Here is a 19,656-nt window from a genome sequence, read left to right on the forward strand (position 1 = left end):
TTTTGAGAAGAAATTTTTTTTAAAATTTTTTTTTTAAAATTATTATTGCTCTTGTAGAATCAAGACGCCTTAATCAGTGAAAGCCACATTGGTTTGGGAATTGTCTATCAGTAACTGGTTGTGGGAAAAGACCATTGTAAGTCAAGGTTTGGAAACTCCATTCAGGGGCATTTTCAGTCTTCCAACTCCAGAAGACCCAGCCTCCAGTGTATTCAAAAGCATCCAATTGAGCCTCAATGTATCTTCTTGTGTCGGTTTTGTGTTCATCAGACCATTGGGAAATATCCAACATTGGTTGACAGGATCCAATGTATGGAGCATTATCGTAAGCACCCTCATAACGTGCTCCTCTGTTGACACCATTCAACCATTTAGCACAATCTGTCAAAGCAGCAGACCATTCACCAGCGACGTTCCAATGGGATTCCTTTTTAGCATCCCAACCCCAGTTACAAGCAACTGAAATGTGGTCGTTAATGTTACGAGATAATTCACCACCGGAAAACACTTGGTAATGATGATGGTCAACAACAACATTCCATTGACCTTCAGCAACAGTCAAAAAGTTATTCCAATAGCCAAAGACTTGGAAAGCATCGTGAATGATAACTGGGGTGACTGATCCAGTTTGTCTAAGAGAGTTGTAACCATCCAAGAAAAATTGTTTCAATTTATCCATATTCAAAACTGGACCCAATGGTTCATTAAGCAATTCAATACCAATAACAACGTCAGAGTATTCGTTGCCACCATACTTTTTGAAAATAGTATTCAATACATTCAAAGTAACTTGGGTGTTATCACCGTTTTGGAAATTGTAGCTATCTCTTAAACCGGAGTTGTCAAACCCATTTTGAGAGCCTGGTGCACCGTGCAAATCAATCCAAACTCTGATATTATTCTTTCTGGCCCAGCCCAAAGCCTTTTCCAAATACTGAACTTGACCTTGGACGTATGGATCATTATCCAACAATTGGAAAGCCCAATAACCAATAGGAATACGAACAAAGTTCAATCCCAAATTACTAATTTGTTTAAAGTCTTGTTCAGTGATCCAAGTACTCCAATGTTTTTGCAAAATTCTCAGAGCAGCTTCCTTACCCAAAGTTTGTGTCCAGTGATATTCGTCAACTGGAACTCCAGACTGATCATTTCCATTTTGGAATGGTTCAAAAAGTGATGGTGTCATATATGGTTCAAGGACAAACCAACCACCCAAATTGACACCTCTGATAACATTATTATCATAATCCCAAGCAACATTATGTCCGCCTCCTCTCTTGAATTTCAAGTTTCCATTTGGTTTAAATGGATTAGAAATAACCAGGGCTTTAACAAATTCAAGCAATAATATAAATACCGATGATGTTAAGATAAATGATAACTGCATAGCTGATTATGTATTAATCTTTGATATGTTTGATTCAAATGTAATGAAGAACAATTTAAAAAAAAAAGAAGGGAAAGAAAATCTAATTGAAATGAAATGCTACTTGTTGAAATTGAGCTTTATTAAATAGGACTTGTAAATTTGACCGCAAATTGGAAAAATCGTTATGTTTCAATATTGTGGTGGGTAAAAAAAGAAAGAAAGAATAGGTAAATTATTCAAGATCTGGTGCAATATATTAATTCTTTTCTTTTTTTTGTATTTTTGAATATAAATTGCAAGCGACTTGGTCTTTCTTTTATTGTTATACCTGCAAGAAGTTGTCGTTTGATGTTTTTGAATGTAGTTTCCAGTGTAGTTTTAGTAAACTTATTAGTGTACAAATATGTGCCAAAAAAAAAAGGAAACAAATCTGAATTTAATGAGTAAATGTGTCAGAAATTCAGAAATTCAGGAATAATGAAACTTTTGGAGTTTATTTATATAAAAACTGAAACTGAAACTGGATCAACAAAGCTTTGAGAGAGAAATAACAATACTTTGTTGGATTTTAACAGGGGTGGACTTTCTGCACTTTTATATTAACAAATTGTAGAAAGCTAAAACCTACTTGAAAATTCCGAAATGTGTGTAAAGTGTTTTAAAAATCAATTTGCGATTGTGTTTGCTACACAATACATTGTTCCGCATACCTTTTAATGCAATTGAGACACAAAAGCCATTAATTTAATTATTCTTCTTGTTTTTCTTTTTTTTTGTGATTCGTTTTTTTTTCTTTCTCTTCTATTACGTGTGGGCTCTTTTATTTTTCGCAATTTCTATTTTTCCTTGCCCTTTTTCTTTTTTTTGGTTTTTTGGTTTTTTTAAGGTGCCATGTGTATATTTTTGTATGTATTCAATGTGAATATATTACAGATAATGATGAAATTTTTTGAAAAGCTGGTTGAACTCTTTTTTTTTTTCTAATTTGATTGTTTTATCTTTTGTATATGCATCGCAAAAAAGTTTTGCCGCGAAATTTCTTTTTTTGGCACTTCTTTTTTTTTCTTGCTTGCAAACACAAACAATTACTCCTTTAAGCAAAGCTCGGTTTATCTTTCTTCTTCCTTCCTTTCCTCGTTCATTTCTCTTTTATGCGAGATATTGAGATAAATCCCATTATTCCGTGTTTTTCATTCACTAATTTGTGGTGACATTACTAGTGTATCTGAAGTGCTATACCACACTCCCATTTACATCGATATACAGACACACACATGAACACACACAGACATGCAAAAGTTGTGACAACAAAAAGTATCATCAATCGTTTAATCCCAATTTGTAGTTTATTTGATCATTTGTTTGTTTTTAGGCATATTTTTATTAATTGTGTCATTATGAAATGACATCATGTCTTCTGTTTCGCTTGAAAACTTTAATTTGAATCTACAGATTTCTCAGTACCAGGTTAATACCGCCATCAACTTAGTAATTGCTTTTGGTGATACAAAGAAATGTGATTTAATTTACCAAAACCCCTCAGTTCAATTATCTGCTGTCATCTACTGGTTTGTGACCATCTACAAGCGGGGAATATTGCGTATTGTTTAATATCTGATTGTTTCAATATTTTAATTGACGACTTCTATTTTTATGGGCATCATGGACTATCAAACCACAGTGATTGCTCTGAGAAGGAAGGAGTGAATAAGGATAATGAAAGGACAATCACGAAGCCAAGTAAGAAAAATAATCAGATTACACACACTCTCTCTCTTTTCTCGAAATTGGGGAGCTTCTATAGAAAATTGTGTATTTAGTGTCAACAAGGAATTCTTTAATTAGAAATCACAAAGTATGACTGCTAAATAAAATAAACTAAAATAAAACCTTCAAACTACTATGGTGATGATTGTGTGGGTGGCAGGGATAGAATTTGAAAAAAAAAAGCTTAGCAAAGAAATTTTGGTCTGAAACGCGAAGTTTCTGAGCCAAACTTCACTTTGACACACCAAAAATTATTCTGCTTAAAATCAACTATTTTACTATTATTGGATTTGGATCGTACAATTACCAGATCAAAATGCTAGAACAAATTACGTCTGCATCAACAGTCATCTTCCTTATTTGCATAAATGCTAAAATGGCAAACCTGTAAACCGTTTGAAAAGCAAATTGAGATAGTTAGCTCGGTTTTTTTTTCACGTGGCCATAATCCAACAAAAAAAAGGAATTTAAGGGGGGAGAGAAGGAGGCTTGAATTTGTACCACAGAGCGAGCAAGCAATTAATAATATACTTGGCTTAGCTGAAATGAGAATAAAAAAGCAAATTTCAAGTGAAACACCACTACTAGCCAAGTAAATTGGCCAATTTGCTCTCGTGCTTTAATTTCCTAACAAGCTTTTGAGACCGATAAAAAATCAACCAATGATGATGGAAAAATACTTCCGGGAGTCAATTTATCCATAATTTCACGTCGTTTTTTTTTTGCACATGGCAAATATATTGGAATTCTGAGATTTTCTTGGAGTCGTGTACAATAACACCAGGCGGGAACATGCCGTTGTGATCCAGCATATGTGTTCAAATATTGAAACCGTGAAACCAGTTTGATACAGCTGATATTGTGTCCTAAAAAAAGATGAGCACCGAAAAAGTCTTTAGTTTATTGCCAAGTAAAGGGTCAAAGAATACCTATTCTTTATGAACACAGACTTGCTCTAATGGTGAATTAGTGTGGAGTAATAGAGAAGGAGGCGAATCAAAAATAATTGGTTAAACACTCGAATGTCACACAATCCAAAATAGGTTAAATTCAGTTACCGCCGTGATGCGGGAACAAAGCCGAGCGGCAATATTTTTGGATTCTATGTTTTTTTGGTGTATATTGCACGACTTGGTGCCAACAACTGGTGTTCCAACGCACAAAACTAGGTTCAACTGGATACTGTTTTCTAGAAATTATTTGCGGCAATTCATGATTACGGTCCTAAATTTGAAATAAAAGTTTCCAATTATGTGTCTTGACAATTTCCATTGGGTTCAAAAAGATCTAGAATGTATGTAATTACGCAACAATTTGCATGCAAAGAAATAAAAAGAAACCTAAAATCCAACTGCTGTTGTTGTGGTGATTATGTAGTAAAATAAGAACACGGCCAGGAACAAGGTGATTCGATAGAAAAGATTTCTCAAAAGTTGTAGAACAGAATTTCTTGTAGTTTGGTGTTTTTGTTGTGTTGTGGAACAGCACCTGAAACTTTTGTAAGTATATTGACACCTAAACTGTAATGGCTTGCGTTCTATTACAGACCCTGGTAAGCAAGCCTTTATCATCGGCTGGAAGAGCAAAAAAATCCTGTATAGTTCAGGGTTTAGTCATTCATCACATTTTAAGTGCCTTGTCACCTTTCGTAACTCATAGTATACATAATATCGATTTCTGAACAATATAACTAAACATGCTACGAATCCGCCCTGCTGAAATTAAAATTATGTTTTATTTTCTTAAACACGTTCTTCAAGTAAAGAAAGAATAAAGCTATGAGTGTAAACTTTTTTATTCAGAATTTGCTGAAATGTTTGAGCAAATATGACCAATCTTCCGAAATAAACTTGTAAAATGATTGTAAACCAAAGCAATTGAGGTAAAAATTGATCTCATCAAACTAGTGTCTTCCAAGCACAGCTTTACAAGCAGATTAATTGGAACACTTTCCCCGAATTGTGGTTGTTATTTGTTAGGATCACGATATCCAATTTCTTATCCGCACTTTCTCATTTAGGAAAGCAAAGCGTAAGTGAAAAAAAAATAATAAAGATGGTGCGCAACTAAATATTTCCATTTAAAGATTTGATCATTTTTCCATTATCTAAACCCTGTGTGGAGTGAATTTGATCCAGTAGATTGTCTAGTATTATCATTGTTATCATTAGTATCAGTATCAATCAGAATACAAATAAAAAAAAATAACAAATAATAAGATAGAGAACATAATTCAAGAGAAAAAAAAAACCTTTGATGGAGGGACCAGTAAAAATGGGGACTACCAATCAAAACTTAATTTTGACTTTTCTTTTCGTTTATTTTAAAAGTTAATTTTTGATGTTCTGACAGTTAATAATTGTATTATTATTATGGCTGCAATCAATTTGCACCCAAACTATTAAATACTATTGGTATCTTAAAACTGCTCTCCATGCTACTGATACTTATCATACAGTGCATATGGAATTGTCTTGTGCCGTATAACTTCATTTAAATTGAATAAGTACTGTGCATAAAAAAAAAATAAAACTCGAAAGATAAGACTGGTTTTGTTCAACTTTTATTTATTTATTTCAATCCCCCCACTAGTATTGTTATTCAAATCCACAGATTTATTGCTAGATAGAGCGGTAAGCGGTAGCCTTATCAACCAGATCCAAATCTCCAAAACTATTTTAACCAGCACCAATCTCCAAAACTAGTCAACATTTTTTTTTTGTTTTTGAATGTCAAGTACTTTCACCAACCCTCAGTTATGACTGACCTTGACTTTGTTGTGTCGCCCGTTCAAACAAAAGTGGAAATCAATGATCAGAATAATGAGGACTTTATACCTGGAACACTCAATATCTATTCCTTGGAAGTTGACTCTGAAGATGAAAACGTGAGTCATTACGATGCTTCCAGTCGACCAAAAGTGAAAACAAAAGGCAATATAATCCTCTTCCCACAACCATCGAATTCATGCAATGATCCATTAAATTGGAGTAAATGGAGAAAGCTAAGTAACTTTTTTATTGTCATTTTTATTACTGCTTTTACAGCAGCTACTTCAAATGACGCTGGATCAATTCAAGATTCACTTAATGAAAAATATGGAATTAGTTACGACGCAATGAATACAGGGGCAGGCGTTTTATTTTTGGGTATTGGATGGGGTACTTTCTTTTTAACACCTGCTTCGTCGTTATATGGTCGAAAAATAACATACTTTATATGTATCTTTCTTGGTTTATTAGGCGCTGTTTGGTTTGCCTTGGTTAAAAGCACTTCCGACTCAATTTGGTCGCAATTGTTTGTTGGTATTAGTGAGAGTTGTGCTGAAGCTCAAGTACAATTAAGTTTATCAGAACTTTATTTTGCCCATAACCTTGGTTCTGTGCTTACGTCCTATATTGTTGCAACTTCCGTAGGTACTTACTTAGGACCTTTAATTGCAGCCTTTATTGTTCAAAACATTGGTTTTAGATGGGTTGGTTGGATTGCAGCAATTATTAGTGGTGCATTATTGTTCGTAATTGTTTTTTGTTTAGATGAAACCTATTTTGATCGAGCAAAGTTTACCAAGCCATTCATCACTGGCATAGCTCCTTTTGACTCGAGTTACAGCAATGGTAAACTGGACTCCAAAAACTCAATTCCTGAAAAGCAAAACAGCGTTAACATTGAACTGAATGTTGAAAGCAAAGAAGTTGAACAAAGTGACGACGACATAGCAAATGAAGGAGAGAATGATCCTCCAATTTCCTATTGGAAGAGAACTGCAATGATTACCCCAGCCACAAATCTCAAAAGTACTGGTTTTAAACAGTATATAAATCAATTAAAGTTATTGTTGAAAGTATTTCTTTATCCACCAGTTATTTATTCGGGTTTCTGCTGGGGCATTCAAAATGCATTATTAACATTTTATCTTACAGTGGAAGATGATCAGTACTATGATCCACCTTACAGTTATGGTAATATTGCTGTGGGGTTGATGAATATACCATGTCTAATTGGGGCCATTATTGGTTGTTTTTTTGCAGGTACTCTTTCAGATTATTTCACGATATATTTGGCTAAAAGGAATAAAGGAATTCAGGAAGCTGAATATCGATTATGGTTTTTATTGCCACCGGCTATTATCGCCCCCGTGGGGCTCATATTGTTTGCAGTTGGTACAGATCAAGTGTGGAGCTGGGTTCCTACTTATATTGGGCTTGGGTTTATTGGTTTTGGGTATGGTTGTGCTGGTGATGTGTCAATGTCGTATCTTATGGACAGTTATCCAAACGCTGTCATTGAAACTATGACAGTGGTTGCTGTAATCAACAATTGCATTGGCTGCGTGTTTACGTTCGCATGCAGTCCTTTCATAAACGCTTTAGGAAATACTAAAACATTTATAATTTTGGCCGTTATAGAGTTTGTTATAATGGCATCAGCATGCTTTTTCATATATTACGGCAAGAGAATTAGAATTTGGACAAAAGACTGGTACTTGGAATTCTGTGAAGCAAGAGATGGTCTTTGATTGAATATGTAGATGCATATTGATTATATATTTACGATGGAATGTACCTGGTATATATTTTCTACAAAGAGAGATATGTGTAAATAAGAATCCGCGTATACTAACAAGGTGCTAGTATCGAGTCAAGTTCACTTAGATAGTTAACTTTTTTTTTTGCAACTAAAGTAATTAGGGCTAAAACCCTAAGAAATGTATTAATGCACGTGCGCAATATTGTATTTCTACTATGGGCGAGATCCAATAGTTTGACCAAAACTGTCTTTCACGCAGACAACAAAAGAAAAAAAAAATATTTCACACAGTTTAACAGAGTCTTCTCCATATCAACAAACTAAGAATAGTCTGCTTTGCTTAATTTGATTATCTCTAGTTAATTCCTTATTACAATGTCTACTGAATCTGCATTATCATACGCCGCTTTAATCTTAGCTGACGCCGAAGTTGAAATCACTTCTGAAAAATTATTAGCTTTAGTCACCAAAGCTAATGTTGAAGTTGAAGGTATCTGGGCTGATTTATTCGCCAAAGCTTTAGAAGGTAAAGACTTGAAAGAATTTTTCTTCAACTTCTCTGCTGCTCCAGCTGCCGCTGCTGCTGGTGGTGCTGCTGGTGGTGGTGCTGCTGCCGAAGAAGCTGCTGAAGAAGAAAAAGAAGAAGAAGCCAAAGAAGAATCCGATGATGACATGGGTTTCGGTTTATTCGATTAAACGGTTCAAGGTCCAATCAATATGGTCAACATCTGTTTTACTGGGTACTTGTATTATTAAGAATTTTGGGTATTTTTATGAAAGATGGGTATTTTTAAAGAATCACATTTAACATAAAACAATTTAAACTGGGTTCTTTATATTAATATAGTCTACGATATCTTTGGAATACACATTCAAACTTAATCAAATTAACTAGCATATTCAACCTCTATGTAGATCTAATTTGCACATATTTCGCAACCGTAATGATAAATAATGAGCCTTTGTTTAACGATTTGCTTGTAACATACATACTATTCTGCATCAATAAGTACAATGACAGTTTCTTCTTTTCAACTTATCACCATCTCGAGAGGATTACAGATCATGAATTATCAAAAATACAAACCAATGTTTTCGTATTCCCTTTATATTTGATATTATATATATAATTAAAAAAAAAGGTTTCAAGTATTATACATCTCCTAAACAACAACTCACTTTAATGCCAAGTTTGCTTATTTTTTAGCTTTTTCAGCTTCGGCTTCAGCCTTTTCTTTAGCTCTCTTTTCTCTGATACCCTTGTATTTCTTTTCGTTTCTAGCCAATCTCAAGGTTCTGTAAGCAGTTTGTTCTGGAACTTCAACAGCTCTCAAACCAGATTCTGGAGCTGGTTGTTCAACTGGGAAGGTGGCAGAGACATCAACTTGTTCGAAAGAAGCAACTTCAGAAGCCTTGGTCTTTTTGTCAAAGATAACTAATTTAGATTTGTATTCTTGTAATCTGGCGACGTTAGCATCAAAAGTTTCTTGAGATTTGTTTTGTCTTCTGTGGTCAACTGAGATACCAATGGTTCTGGCGTATTTTGGAGCAATACCAACGGCTTTCAATTCGGCCAAAGTGAAACCTCTACCGGCTCTGACTTTTCTGTTGTATTTGACAGTTGGAGCTCTGACGACTGGTCTTAAAGCATCGATTGGTCTTGGGGCAATCTTGGCAGCTTTTCTCAATCTAGATTGTCTTCTTGAAGCTTTTTTACCAGCTTGGTCAAAGTGAACTCTGACTCTTTCTTGCCAGTGCTTTCTGAAGTGGTTGTTCAATAATGGTAAGTTCTTGGAAATAGCCATTGTTGCTTTCTGGTGGTTAGACTTGTAGGAAGTAGAACTGTTTTCCAATGAAAAGTAGTTTTAATTAGAAAAATTTTCAAAGTGCGTGAAGCCCAGTCTGAATGTGCGAGGAAGCCCAGTCAGTTAGTAGTGTCCTTCCCTCCACTGTCTGTAATACAAAATTTCCCTTAGTGAAAATGCGAAATATATCTGTACTGGAAACCACCAGAAAAAAAAAAAACCTATGCTCAAAACTATATGTACTGTACACAATCTAGGGCTATAGCCCTAATATTGTACAGGAAGAACTTTAACTATGGTGCGAAGAGCGTTTCCAATTTTTTTTTTTTCAGGTGTAGTCTGTTCTATGGCAATACTGTTGTTAGTAGAGAGTGTCTCGCACTAACAGAACATTTTTTTCAGAACAGGAAAATTTTTGAAATCTAACATCTTTTACTGAAAGCCAAGCATCAACACAATAATGTCAACCCAATCTGTTCAAGTATGTAAACGAATTGAAATAAAGAGATAGAGAGATGTTTTATTATCAAAATACGAAAGGAAAGGCAATTAAAAAAGGAAATCAAAAAGTCCCAACCTTGCAGTAGAAGAATTGAGGTATATGAATTTGATAGATAGCCAGAACGGTGTTACATAAATGGGATATAGAACAAAACTATACGAGGAGTTTGTTTCAACGATCATTCAATAACCAGAAAACGATAATATTTTAGCGACCATTAAATGACACTTGAAGGCTCACTGGGCCAATAGAATATCTCCATATACACTTTTGAACTATTTACTAACAATTTACTTTTGTTTCTAGACTTTTGGTAAAAAGAAGACTGCCACTGCCGTTGCTCATGTTAAAGCCGGTAAAGGTTTAATTAAAATTAACGGTTCCCCAATCACCTTGGTCCAACCAGAAATCTTAAGATTCAAAGTTTACGAACCATTGACTTTGGTTGGTTTAGATAAATTCCAAGGTATCGACATCAGAGTTAAAGTCACTGGTGGTGGTCACGTTTCTCAAGTCTACGCCATCAGACAAGCTATTGCTAAAGGTTTGGTTGCTTACCACCAAAAATACGTTGACGAAGCTTCTAAGAACGAATTAAAGAAAATTTTCGCTTCTTACGATAAGACCTTGTTAGTTGCCGACTCAAGAAGAATGGAACCAAAGAAATTCGGTGGTCGTGGTGCCAGAGCAAGATTCCAAAAATCTTACCGTTAAGAAGGTTTTTTATTATATTTTGTTCATCACAAATTTGTATATTACCCTCAAACTCATCAATTTATCATCTGTATTTTGAAAAAAATATGTTACTACAACTACTTCCCCCTCCCCCTTTATTAGTGTGTTAGGTTTCTAGGGATATTTTCTTAGGTTTACTTTTTAATACATAAGACACAGAAAATATTTAATGGATAAATCTGTTATTGATTTGTAGAAACACAAAGTGCAAAAATTAGTAGTAGACGTTGTAATTGGTTTGGCAGCACTTGGTTGTACGATCAAAAGTTTACCATTATTATATGTTCCTTGTGTATTCATGTTACCTCTAATTTTTGATCTTGAGTTTGTAATATTATTTTCAGAAAAATACTTTGAATCTTGGAAAATGTTCCAGCAAGAGAGTAATTCTCGGTACTCTCTTGTATTGAATAGCTTGCATTGATCAAGTAAGGGATAAGCATTATCTAGTATAGTGAATATGTTCAGTACATAGTGAATATGTGAGATGCTATATAAAGTTGTATTGAAGATTTGAGGAGTATGACGCTACCAACTGCTGGATGATACACAATGCAATTTCCAGACTGTTTATTATAATCATTTTTAGAAATGTATATTTGCTTACTATTTGTAAATATTATACCTTCACATTTCTTACTAACAGTACATACTGATTTTTAGTTCAAGCAAAACATTGTAAACCAGGCATCACTTAAACTATTCAGAATTCAAATGCGTGTTCTTTTGAATTTTTTTTTTTCATTCTGTTTTTCGTATCATCATTTTGTAGCCACACATTGTGGAATTGAGAGATAGAATAAACACATTATTTAACTATTACGCCATCTTGTTTACTGTGAAATGAACAAATTTAAGTCACAAATTCAATAGACTGATATTTCTCATAAAAAAGAAGGAGACCTAATGAACCAACTAGTGAAACTAATACACGAGCAACCAAATGTCGAAAATACAATACCTCATACCTTATATCAGGCATCATCGCCGAAATTGAATCTTGCTGAAGAGGACAAGTTTATAATATACGCCAGTGGGGACAAATTTTCCCTTTCGACAAATACTGATTTATCTGATCTAAATCCGGTGTCGGTATCTTTATTTGTACTTAACACAAACTTTATAGTTTGGTTCAACAGAAACAACGTGGGTATCGAGATAGCTTATCCTGCAATAATCTTCCATGGTTTGAATGAAGACTCTATATATTTAAATATAGAAGACAACCAGATAATAGGGACTTACATAACTATCAGATGCAATCCCGAGCTGCAAAACAACCAAAACCCATTGTTTAACATCATTGATTCCAAAATCACAAATGTATATGAAGCTATATCGTATGTTTCTGAATTACACGCAGTTTCCTCGGATGATGATTATGATGAAGGTGAAGTTACTGGTATTCCGGCATTGGAAATATCACATACAAACTCGGAATTAGAAAGCAGTGTTTAAAACAGTCTTAACAATTCTGGACAGGCGGACGATTTGGATGACAACATGATTAATGACAATGATGGTATCCACAATGTTGCGGGAATGCATGTTGATGTTGGTTTTACTTCCATTGCTGGGGTAAAGACCAGGCGCAGTGAACAAGAAGATTACAATGGGTGGACAGCTAACTTGAATTCTACTAATAAAAGGAACAAATTGCACTAATGTATCAATTGGATATTCATGATTAATCATAGATAAACTTAAGCATATTCCAATAATTATAAACAGTAAGAGCTTTTCTTTTTTTTTTTTTGTCAGTCTGACATTACTATTGTAAGTTCGATGTTTCGTTATTGCATATAACATAATAATCAAATGTTCTCTTGAATAACTTTGATATGCAGATGTGTTTACTGTGTTTGAACAGGTCTATTTGTAAAAGTGTTAAGGGATCGAATTGAGGTGATTGTAGTGGGTCTTGCAAGATCCTGCAGGATATAATCATCTCGGTATTGATAGTCTTATGGGTATTCTTGTATTGGGGAGACCAGCAAATACAATTTCGGAGAACAAGTATCAAGAAAAAAAAAGAAAGAAATAAACTTTATCCTCTGACTTCATTACAACTGAGTAAAATCATATAAACCTCTATTTGACTCGAATGGTCTCTAGTGAGGTCCAAATCATACACGAAAAAAAAAGGAGAACTGGAGATAGTCCTGTAATACCCAAAAAATACTAGATAAATACCAACGGTGATAATATTTGTTCCTGTTGTGTTCAATTATTTATTTTTTTCAAATGAAGACAACCGAAGAAAAGACAAATTTTAGGAATCAATTCTTGAAATTAGGCCAGGGGCATATAATATCAACAGATGAAAGTAATGATGTGTTTTGGAGTCTGTTTTGGCTGATGCCAACATGTGCAAATGATGTTTATGAATTAATCACGGTTGCGGATATCAAGAAAGTAAGACAGCAAAATCTAATGAATATTATCCAATTAACACGGAAATTGTGTCATAAAGTAATTTTTATTGCCAAAGAGTCTAAAAAATTTGGCAACAATAAGAAAGAAACAATCGAATTATTAAACTGTGTTAGATTCTTGATCAAAGTATTGCCCTTTATTTTCGAATTGGCAATTTATCCTACTGAGTTGGAAAGAGAGATATTTTGGAATAACGATTTTGATCCAATGCAATTTCTACAAAGACTAGAGGCTTCAAGGAATGAAGACGAACCAGAGGACAATAATAATTGGGAAAGAGTCTTAAGTCCAGATCAAGCAACGAACAGTATAGCTGTAAACTTGATGTCAAGTTTGGTGGACTTGCTATTCATTAGAAATTTCACCGTGGCATCGTCAGTATCGAAATCTTCTGCAACTGGTAAAGACAATAAACTATTACATGTTTGGGAACCTGGTATTGGAAGCACTTCGAAATATCAACAGCCAAACGTGATGATAGATAGTAATCGAACGGAAATATTGAAACTATTGCTAACACTTTGTTCCAATTCATTGTACCAACAAGTTTCTAGTGTGACCACTCAAGGATCAAAATTTTTAACCCTTTTGGTTACTGTAACTCCAAAAATTGAATTGTTGACTTTAGTTTCTTCCCTACTAAACATAGCATGCAGATCATCAAAATTAACAGGTTCTGAAAACGGGTTAGTATTTGAAAAACAAGAATATAGTGAGACTCGTCATTTATGTGTAACTTACTCTATTCAGTTACTTACTTTAATGGTTGTCTATCCACTACCGCAAAAATCAGAACTAAAGTTTTTGAGTGAAGGAGGTTTATGTTCAAAACCATACAATATGGCGAGAGCCTTTATGGGCAAAATACATAAGGAGAACGAGCTATTGTTTATTACATCATCGCTAATTGATCTTCTAAAAGTACCGCTAATTAACGCAAAAGATCAAGAAACAGATACTTTTTCATTGCTAAGGCCCGGTAGTAATTATAAACGCCCGTCGCTTTGGAGCTTGGAAGCTGTTATGCTAATATGGGAGCTACTTCAATCTAACAGAAAATTTGCCGCGATTGTGGGTAAAAAGTATATCTCAGAATTGATGATAATTTTGCTATACTATGTATTTGCTTATCACAATCAGAAAACTTTCAAAAATTTAGTTTTCCTTTGTGCATATTTACTTTTGTATTTGTCCTCAGTACAACAAGATCGATTTTTGGAACCGTTGTTTGTGCCATTGAACTCAGCTACATCGTTATTCGAATTCTACAATTGTTTGCCATCAAATTATAAGCTATCCATAACGCCAGGTAATACGAGAGATTTTTTGGTTACTCACATATGTACCATGCTTATTAACAATCAAGTAAACGTTTCGCTGTCTAACTACCTCCTGAACTCACTGTCTTTGTCAGATTTGCTTATAAAAACTTTGATAGAAATATTGTACAATTTGATTCCAAGAGTATCGATTGAAGAAACTACAGGGCTTAAAACTGACAAGCTGAAAAAACTTAATAACCCAAACCCAAGAGGAGGTCTTTCATACCAATCATCATCGCTGATTACTCAACTAGTTGGCATTTTGTCTAATAAAAAATTTTTGTTGGAAAAGTCATTTCATCCTGACCTTGTGGCCCTCTTAATACGAGCAATATGTGCTGCTGTGACAAAATTCCCAGTACCATCAAGGATGTTATTGTTTTGCATATTAAAGAATGAAAAAGTGTATGACGAACTTTGGAATACAATTTTTAGCTTTAGTGGAGTGTTTTTCAGAGGCAATTCATTGACCAGAATTGAAGATGAATCTGACGAACTACAATCAGAGAATACAGAGGCAGATGCAAGCATAGCACCCTATGATAGCAAAAAGGACGAGATATTGGAGTCAACTGTCAACCCGATCCCTATTCCAATTCCAATTCCTACTCCTACTAACAAATATGAAGATGACGGAACAATTAAATCTACGAGTGCGGAAACGGAAAATATTGAAGCATCCTTGAGGCCAAGCTTGCCTACCGGTATGTCTTTCAAAGCTAGAGAGAAATTGAAAAAAGATAGTCCTTTGAATAAAACGTGGGCAGGAAACGATGCCTTAGCTATATTATTGACTATAGTAATTCCTCACTTGAAAGTCGTCTTGAATGAAGTATGGTCTCGTGTTGAAGGCTCAAGTGTTGACAGCTATGAATTGGTCCAGCGCATAGAAAAGGCGGGGTTCAGTAAAGTTTTTGAAACTAACAAATCGCAACTTTGTTATGACCTTTTGCCAAATACGCCTTTGGATCAGTTGAAATTTAACTGGAGTCATTTGTCCTTAGGGTGGTACATTTCATTATTATATGGGCAGATTTATAATTCTGGTGCTCAAGTGCAGAACTATTCCGGGAATAGCATTCGTAGCTATAAAATTGTCAAAACTTTTTCAAGTGGAATGAGTAAATTAACCCTGAACTGGACTAGTTTTTTGAAACAAGATCCCCAAAGGGAGCTGAATTCTTCAGAAGCAGTAGTACCAAACATAGATGAGAATTTGGTGTGGGTGAATAATGCATTGTGTGATGTAAATACCTGGAGTGGGTCTGAAATCAAACTCTTTAATGTTGAAACTACAGAAGATGGGTTTTTTGCCAATTTGAATTCAAGAATCATGTCTAATTACACTAAAAATGAGAATGCTGCTCAAACTTCTGCGTACGGCTATGCGGTGCCATCCACTCCAGGTGGTTTAACAGACATGTCCAGAAGATTTAGTGATTTTAGAATCAATAATGGAAGCAACCCGAGTATTCGATCCATTGGTAACTCACCAGCCCCGTCAGCGTTATCTACTCCTGTTGAAGAAAAAGAGTTGTATTTTTCAAAAAGAAGTTTTAGGAACTCGGTTACAAGTTTGCACTCTTTAAACAATTTGAATAGAAGCAGGAGCAACACTCCTCGAAACTCGATTAGCCAATAGCAATAGTACTTTGATCTACGTCTATTATACTAATTTACATATAGATATATGTATATGAATAAACACTTTGGTGGTCATTATCTTCTCCTTCCTTTGCTTTGAACCAACTCAAACCCATCGTCGTCAACAATTGGGGCATTCTGTTGGCGTGGTTGTTCTGGTTCGTCAATTTCCATCATGTTGTCATCTTGTATTTCTTCCTCCTCTCCATCATCATCTTCTTCTTCTTTTTCGTCACTGCTTACATCAGGATTATTAGGATCATCTTCAACATGTACTTTGTGGAAATTCTTAGTGTTTTGTTTTGCTTGCCATTTTTCGTACATCTCATCAATCAAACCATATTTCTCTTGTGCTGCATCTCTATATAGCTTTACAATCAAGTTTCCTATCTCCAATGCGGAATCGTTGTCAATTTGCGTATCAAATTCATCAACCATAGCGTACAACAATGTTTCTTCAATGAGTTGTATATCCACAATTTTAGATTCAGCAAACAAGTCAATGATTATACCAGATATCCAATCTCTCTTCTCGGCCGATTTGGGACCTCCCCAGAGATTATCCACGGCTGTTGTCAATTCTTCCCATTTGTATATCGCCATGCACACACCGAGTTCAAACTTGGCTTGTTGTTTTGGGTCGGAAAATGCTAAAGTACCATTTTCAACTTCAACGTAATCAGTTGGATCTATAGTAGTTGCCATCTTTGATTGCTATGTTTGATTAACAATAATATGTGAAATGGATGGTTGGATTTAGATTTTTTATTTTTTTTTTGATCTTTCATTTTTTTCATTTTTGAATCTCATCGCATTTCATTTAATATAAGCTTTAATTACTGCGGAGTAGAGGGCATATACACAAAAACAGAACTATTTATCTATAAAAACTGTGATATAGCATTATCTTTCTTGAAGACCGATACGACTTCTTCCTCAGGCACGTCAAGTTTAACAAGTCTTGATCTTTCACCTGGTGAATTCTGCTGTATTATAATTCCTGCTTCTACCAAAGACGTCACTATTTGTTTGAAAAAATGGATTCTCAAATTCAAAATAGGTGCAGTTTCATTAGTGGCAGTAAATGTTTTATCACTGTACAAGACATCTTGCATATTCAACTCGTCACTTCCTTGTTCTTCTGAATGTGTGGCCATGGCAAATGAGTTTCTCATTTCATCAATTATATCGCCTAGGCTGTTTTCAGCAAGGCCAGTTCTTCTCGATCTTCTTAATAGTGATGCCAATACCAACTTGGATGCAAATGGAAGTGATGCAATATATTTACTTAATGGCGAGTTCACCGTTTCATTTATCGCAGTGGATATGTGAGAAATCAATACCTGGTAAGGCCCACTATCGTCCTCACCCTTTTTATTCTCCAAGTATTCCTTCTCAGCTATCTCAACTGCCCGTCGACATATTGTCAATGCTCTACGAGCATCACCACTCACACTAGCAACTTTTCTAGAGGCAAACCCAATTGCGTCAGATGTAATCACAACTTTTCTTCTGTTATTCTTAGTGATCATTTCTAATCTATGTGTTATGATATCTCCCAATTGTTGAAAGGTGTACCCTCTAAATTGAATTCTTCTTAATCCCAATCTTGATGCTATTTTGTTTGTTAACATTCGTTCTGGTAAATCCATAGTGTTGGCAACAGCTATGACAATTAATTTGGATGTTGAATATGTCGGCCAATTGAAGAAGTTATACATAACATTTTGCTTTTTGGTAGCAATCTGGTCGAATTCATCCATAAGTATCACTAAAGGTTTTCTCTTGTGATCTTCTCGTTTGAAATATTCCTCTAACAATAATGCTGCATTTGAAGCACTGACTTTGTCCCCGCTTATATGATGCCAAAGAGCTTCGTACGCAACAGTGGGGCTTAATAACTTCAATCCATTCAACTCTAAATAACTAAACTGTTCCATTTCACCTCTTTCACTCGAATATGTCATTTGTTCAACAACGTCCTTGATTGTTGCCGTCTTTCCCATACCTGGTACTCCACATACATACACACAACAACCTGTTTTTTCGTTTACTGCTGACTCTAGATTCATATATATCATGGCAAATTCATCTTCTCTACCAGGTAGAGCATTTAACTTCTGTGATGTGTGCAATCTTTGTTTCACTTCTTTGAAAGCAACCGATTTGGGGTCGGTGAATTCACTAGGAACGCTTTTGGTCGGTGATAAAAATACTGGTAACGAGTCTCGGTCATCTTTACCCAATTTCATTCTTTTAGTGGGTGTGACAACGGAGTAAATGTCTTCAATATCCTTTTTTTGTAGCTTTCGTTTGGGTGAAGGGGTGGCTGCTGCCTTCGATCTACGCAGCAACTTCTTATTTTTCAACTTCTTTTTTGTTGAATATTCCACTTCCAGGTCCTCCAGTTCTTGTGAAATGTTTTCTTCGTCAGACTCCAACGCAGAATTTGCATCTTCCGCCTCATTATAATCACTCTCTTCCTGTTTTTCTTCAGATTGGTCAGATAAAACGTCGTTATCAATCTCAATTCTAACCTGCTTATTTTCCGGTTTAATAGCTTTTGTTGATACACTTTCCTTGCGTTTATTGAATCTAGTTACGCGACCCGTTGTCGAAACCTTGTTTGCTTTTTTTTTACGTTGCTCCTTGCTAAATTCCTTTAAAAGTTCTTTTTGCACAGTAGTAGATATCAATTCTTTAACCTGTATCGCACATTTCTTTGGGTTCTCAAGTACTTTACCACTAAAATCCTTATAATCAAAAATGTCGCTAAAGTTTCCTTCGTTATCTGTAGCACGTTTCACTAAAAACGTGGAATGGGAATTAGACTCGTCTATTACCACATCCGCAAATTGGCTTTCAGATAGAACATTGATGGGTCTAATAAAATCAATAAATTTCACCTCACTTCTAAACGGAGTTAACAACAATTCATTGTCTGCAAAAAAATCATTGGGCATACCAACTATTTCGGATGACCGTATAAACCAATCAACGATGACTTCAATAAACTCACTATTTCCAAACTTTATTTCTGTTATAAGGCCGTATTCAGTGGTTGGATCCTCCGGCCCTTTTCCTTGAGTTATCTCTATAGTATCGCCCACTTTGAATTCCTCATTATCGTCAGTTCTTATTAAGACTATATTGTCTCGGATAATTGGAGAAGCCCCGTCACTCCTTTGTACACTAGTTCTTGACCTTCTTGGTCTTTTTCCTTGTATGTTTTCTGAGTTGGTCAGATCGGCATTGTCGTCCACTATGGTAAAATTCCATCCTTTGGGAAGTTTATTCATATTTGGATGTAACTAAGGTTGTGTTGAGATTGTACCGATCAGAAAAAACTGGCACGGTTTTGTTTGTTAATCTGAATCAAACCAAGTTGTCTGCGTTGTTTTTTTTTGGTTCTGTTTTTGGCATTCTACCACTGTTAATTATACTTCGCACAGAATTGAATTATTTGTAAGATTAAAACTTCATAATAACATTAATAAAACTACATAGTAAAAATAATAATAATAATAATAATAATAATAATAC

The 19,656-nt window shown here is 34.9% G+C and overlaps 9 protein-coding genes across 9 annotated transcripts; 5 read left to right on the forward strand and 4 right to left on the reverse strand. All coding sequences in view use genetic code 12, as the record gives it.

The window, feature by feature from the left end:
* Positions 1–73: 73 nt before the first annotated feature.
* On the reverse strand, positions 74–1,390 carry XOG1 (glucan 1,3-beta-glucosidase; the record flags this gene model as incomplete). The annotated part of the gene is made up of 1 exon (XM_716395.2): positions 74–1,390. One exon carries the CDS (start codon positions 1,388–1,390, stop codon positions 74–76), a length of 1,317 nt encoding a protein of 438 aa, XP_721488.2.
* A 4,507-nt stretch (positions 1,391–5,897) lies between these two features.
* Positions 5,898–7,658, forward strand: HOL1 (Hol1p; the record flags this gene model as incomplete). The annotated part of the gene is made up of 1 exon (XM_716396.2): positions 5,898–7,658. The coding sequence occupies one exon, from the start codon at positions 5,898–5,900 to the stop codon at positions 7,656–7,658; it is 1,761 nt and encodes a 586-aa protein (XP_721489.2).
* A 386-nt stretch (positions 7,659–8,044) lies between these two features.
* RPP1A (ribosomal protein P1) lies at positions 8,045–8,365 on the forward strand (the record flags this gene model as incomplete). The annotated part of the gene is made up of 1 exon (XM_716397.1): positions 8,045–8,365. One exon carries the CDS (start codon positions 8,045–8,047, stop codon positions 8,363–8,365), a length of 321 nt encoding a protein of 106 aa, XP_721490.1.
* Positions 8,366–8,865: 500 nt separating this feature from the next.
* Positions 8,866–9,474, reverse strand: RPL13 (60S ribosomal protein eL13; the record flags this gene model as incomplete). The annotated part of the gene is made up of 1 exon (XM_716399.1): positions 8,866–9,474. The coding sequence occupies one exon, from the start codon at positions 9,472–9,474 to the stop codon at positions 8,866–8,868; it is 609 nt and encodes a 202-aa protein (XP_721492.1).
* A 460-nt stretch (positions 9,475–9,934) lies between these two features.
* Positions 9,935–10,690, forward strand: RPS16A (40S ribosomal protein uS9; the record flags this gene model as incomplete). Its single annotated transcript, XM_019475076.1, has 2 exons — positions 9,935–9,955; positions 10,283–10,690. 2 exons carry the CDS (start codon positions 9,935–9,937, stop codon positions 10,688–10,690), a joined length of 429 nt encoding a protein of 142 aa, XP_019330621.1.
* Positions 10,691–11,617: 927 nt separating this feature from the next.
* CAALFM_C103040WA (uncharacterized protein) lies at positions 11,618–12,376 on the forward strand (the record flags this gene model as incomplete). Its single annotated transcript, XM_716400.2, has 1 exon — positions 11,618–12,376. The coding sequence occupies one exon, from the start codon at positions 11,618–11,620 to the stop codon at positions 12,374–12,376; it is 759 nt and encodes a 252-aa protein (XP_721493.2).
* A 579-nt stretch (positions 12,377–12,955) lies between these two features.
* On the forward strand, positions 12,956–16,111 carry CAALFM_C103050WA (uncharacterized protein; the record flags this gene model as incomplete). Its single annotated transcript, XM_716401.2, has 1 exon — positions 12,956–16,111. The coding sequence occupies one exon, from the start codon at positions 12,956–12,958 to the stop codon at positions 16,109–16,111; it is 3,156 nt and encodes a 1,051-aa protein (XP_721494.2).
* A 77-nt stretch (positions 16,112–16,188) lies between these two features.
* TSR2 (Tsr2p) lies at positions 16,189–16,818 on the reverse strand (the record flags this gene model as incomplete). The annotated part of the gene is made up of 1 exon (XM_716403.1): positions 16,189–16,818. One exon carries the CDS (start codon positions 16,816–16,818, stop codon positions 16,189–16,191), a length of 630 nt encoding a protein of 209 aa, XP_721496.1.
* A 176-nt stretch (positions 16,819–16,994) lies between these two features.
* Positions 16,995–19,412, reverse strand: ORC1 (origin recognition complex subunit 1; the record flags this gene model as incomplete). Its single annotated transcript, XM_716405.2, has 1 exon — positions 16,995–19,412. One exon carries the CDS (start codon positions 19,410–19,412, stop codon positions 16,995–16,997), a length of 2,418 nt encoding a protein of 805 aa, XP_721498.2.
* Between the last annotated feature and the right edge of the window lie 244 nt (positions 19,413–19,656).

The sequence above is a fragment of the Candida albicans genome, chromosome 1 (genome assembly GCF_000182965.3).
Source record: "Candida albicans SC5314 chromosome 1, complete sequence".
NCBI lineage: Eukaryota > Fungi > Ascomycota > Pichiomycetes > Serinales > Debaryomycetaceae > Candida > Candida albicans.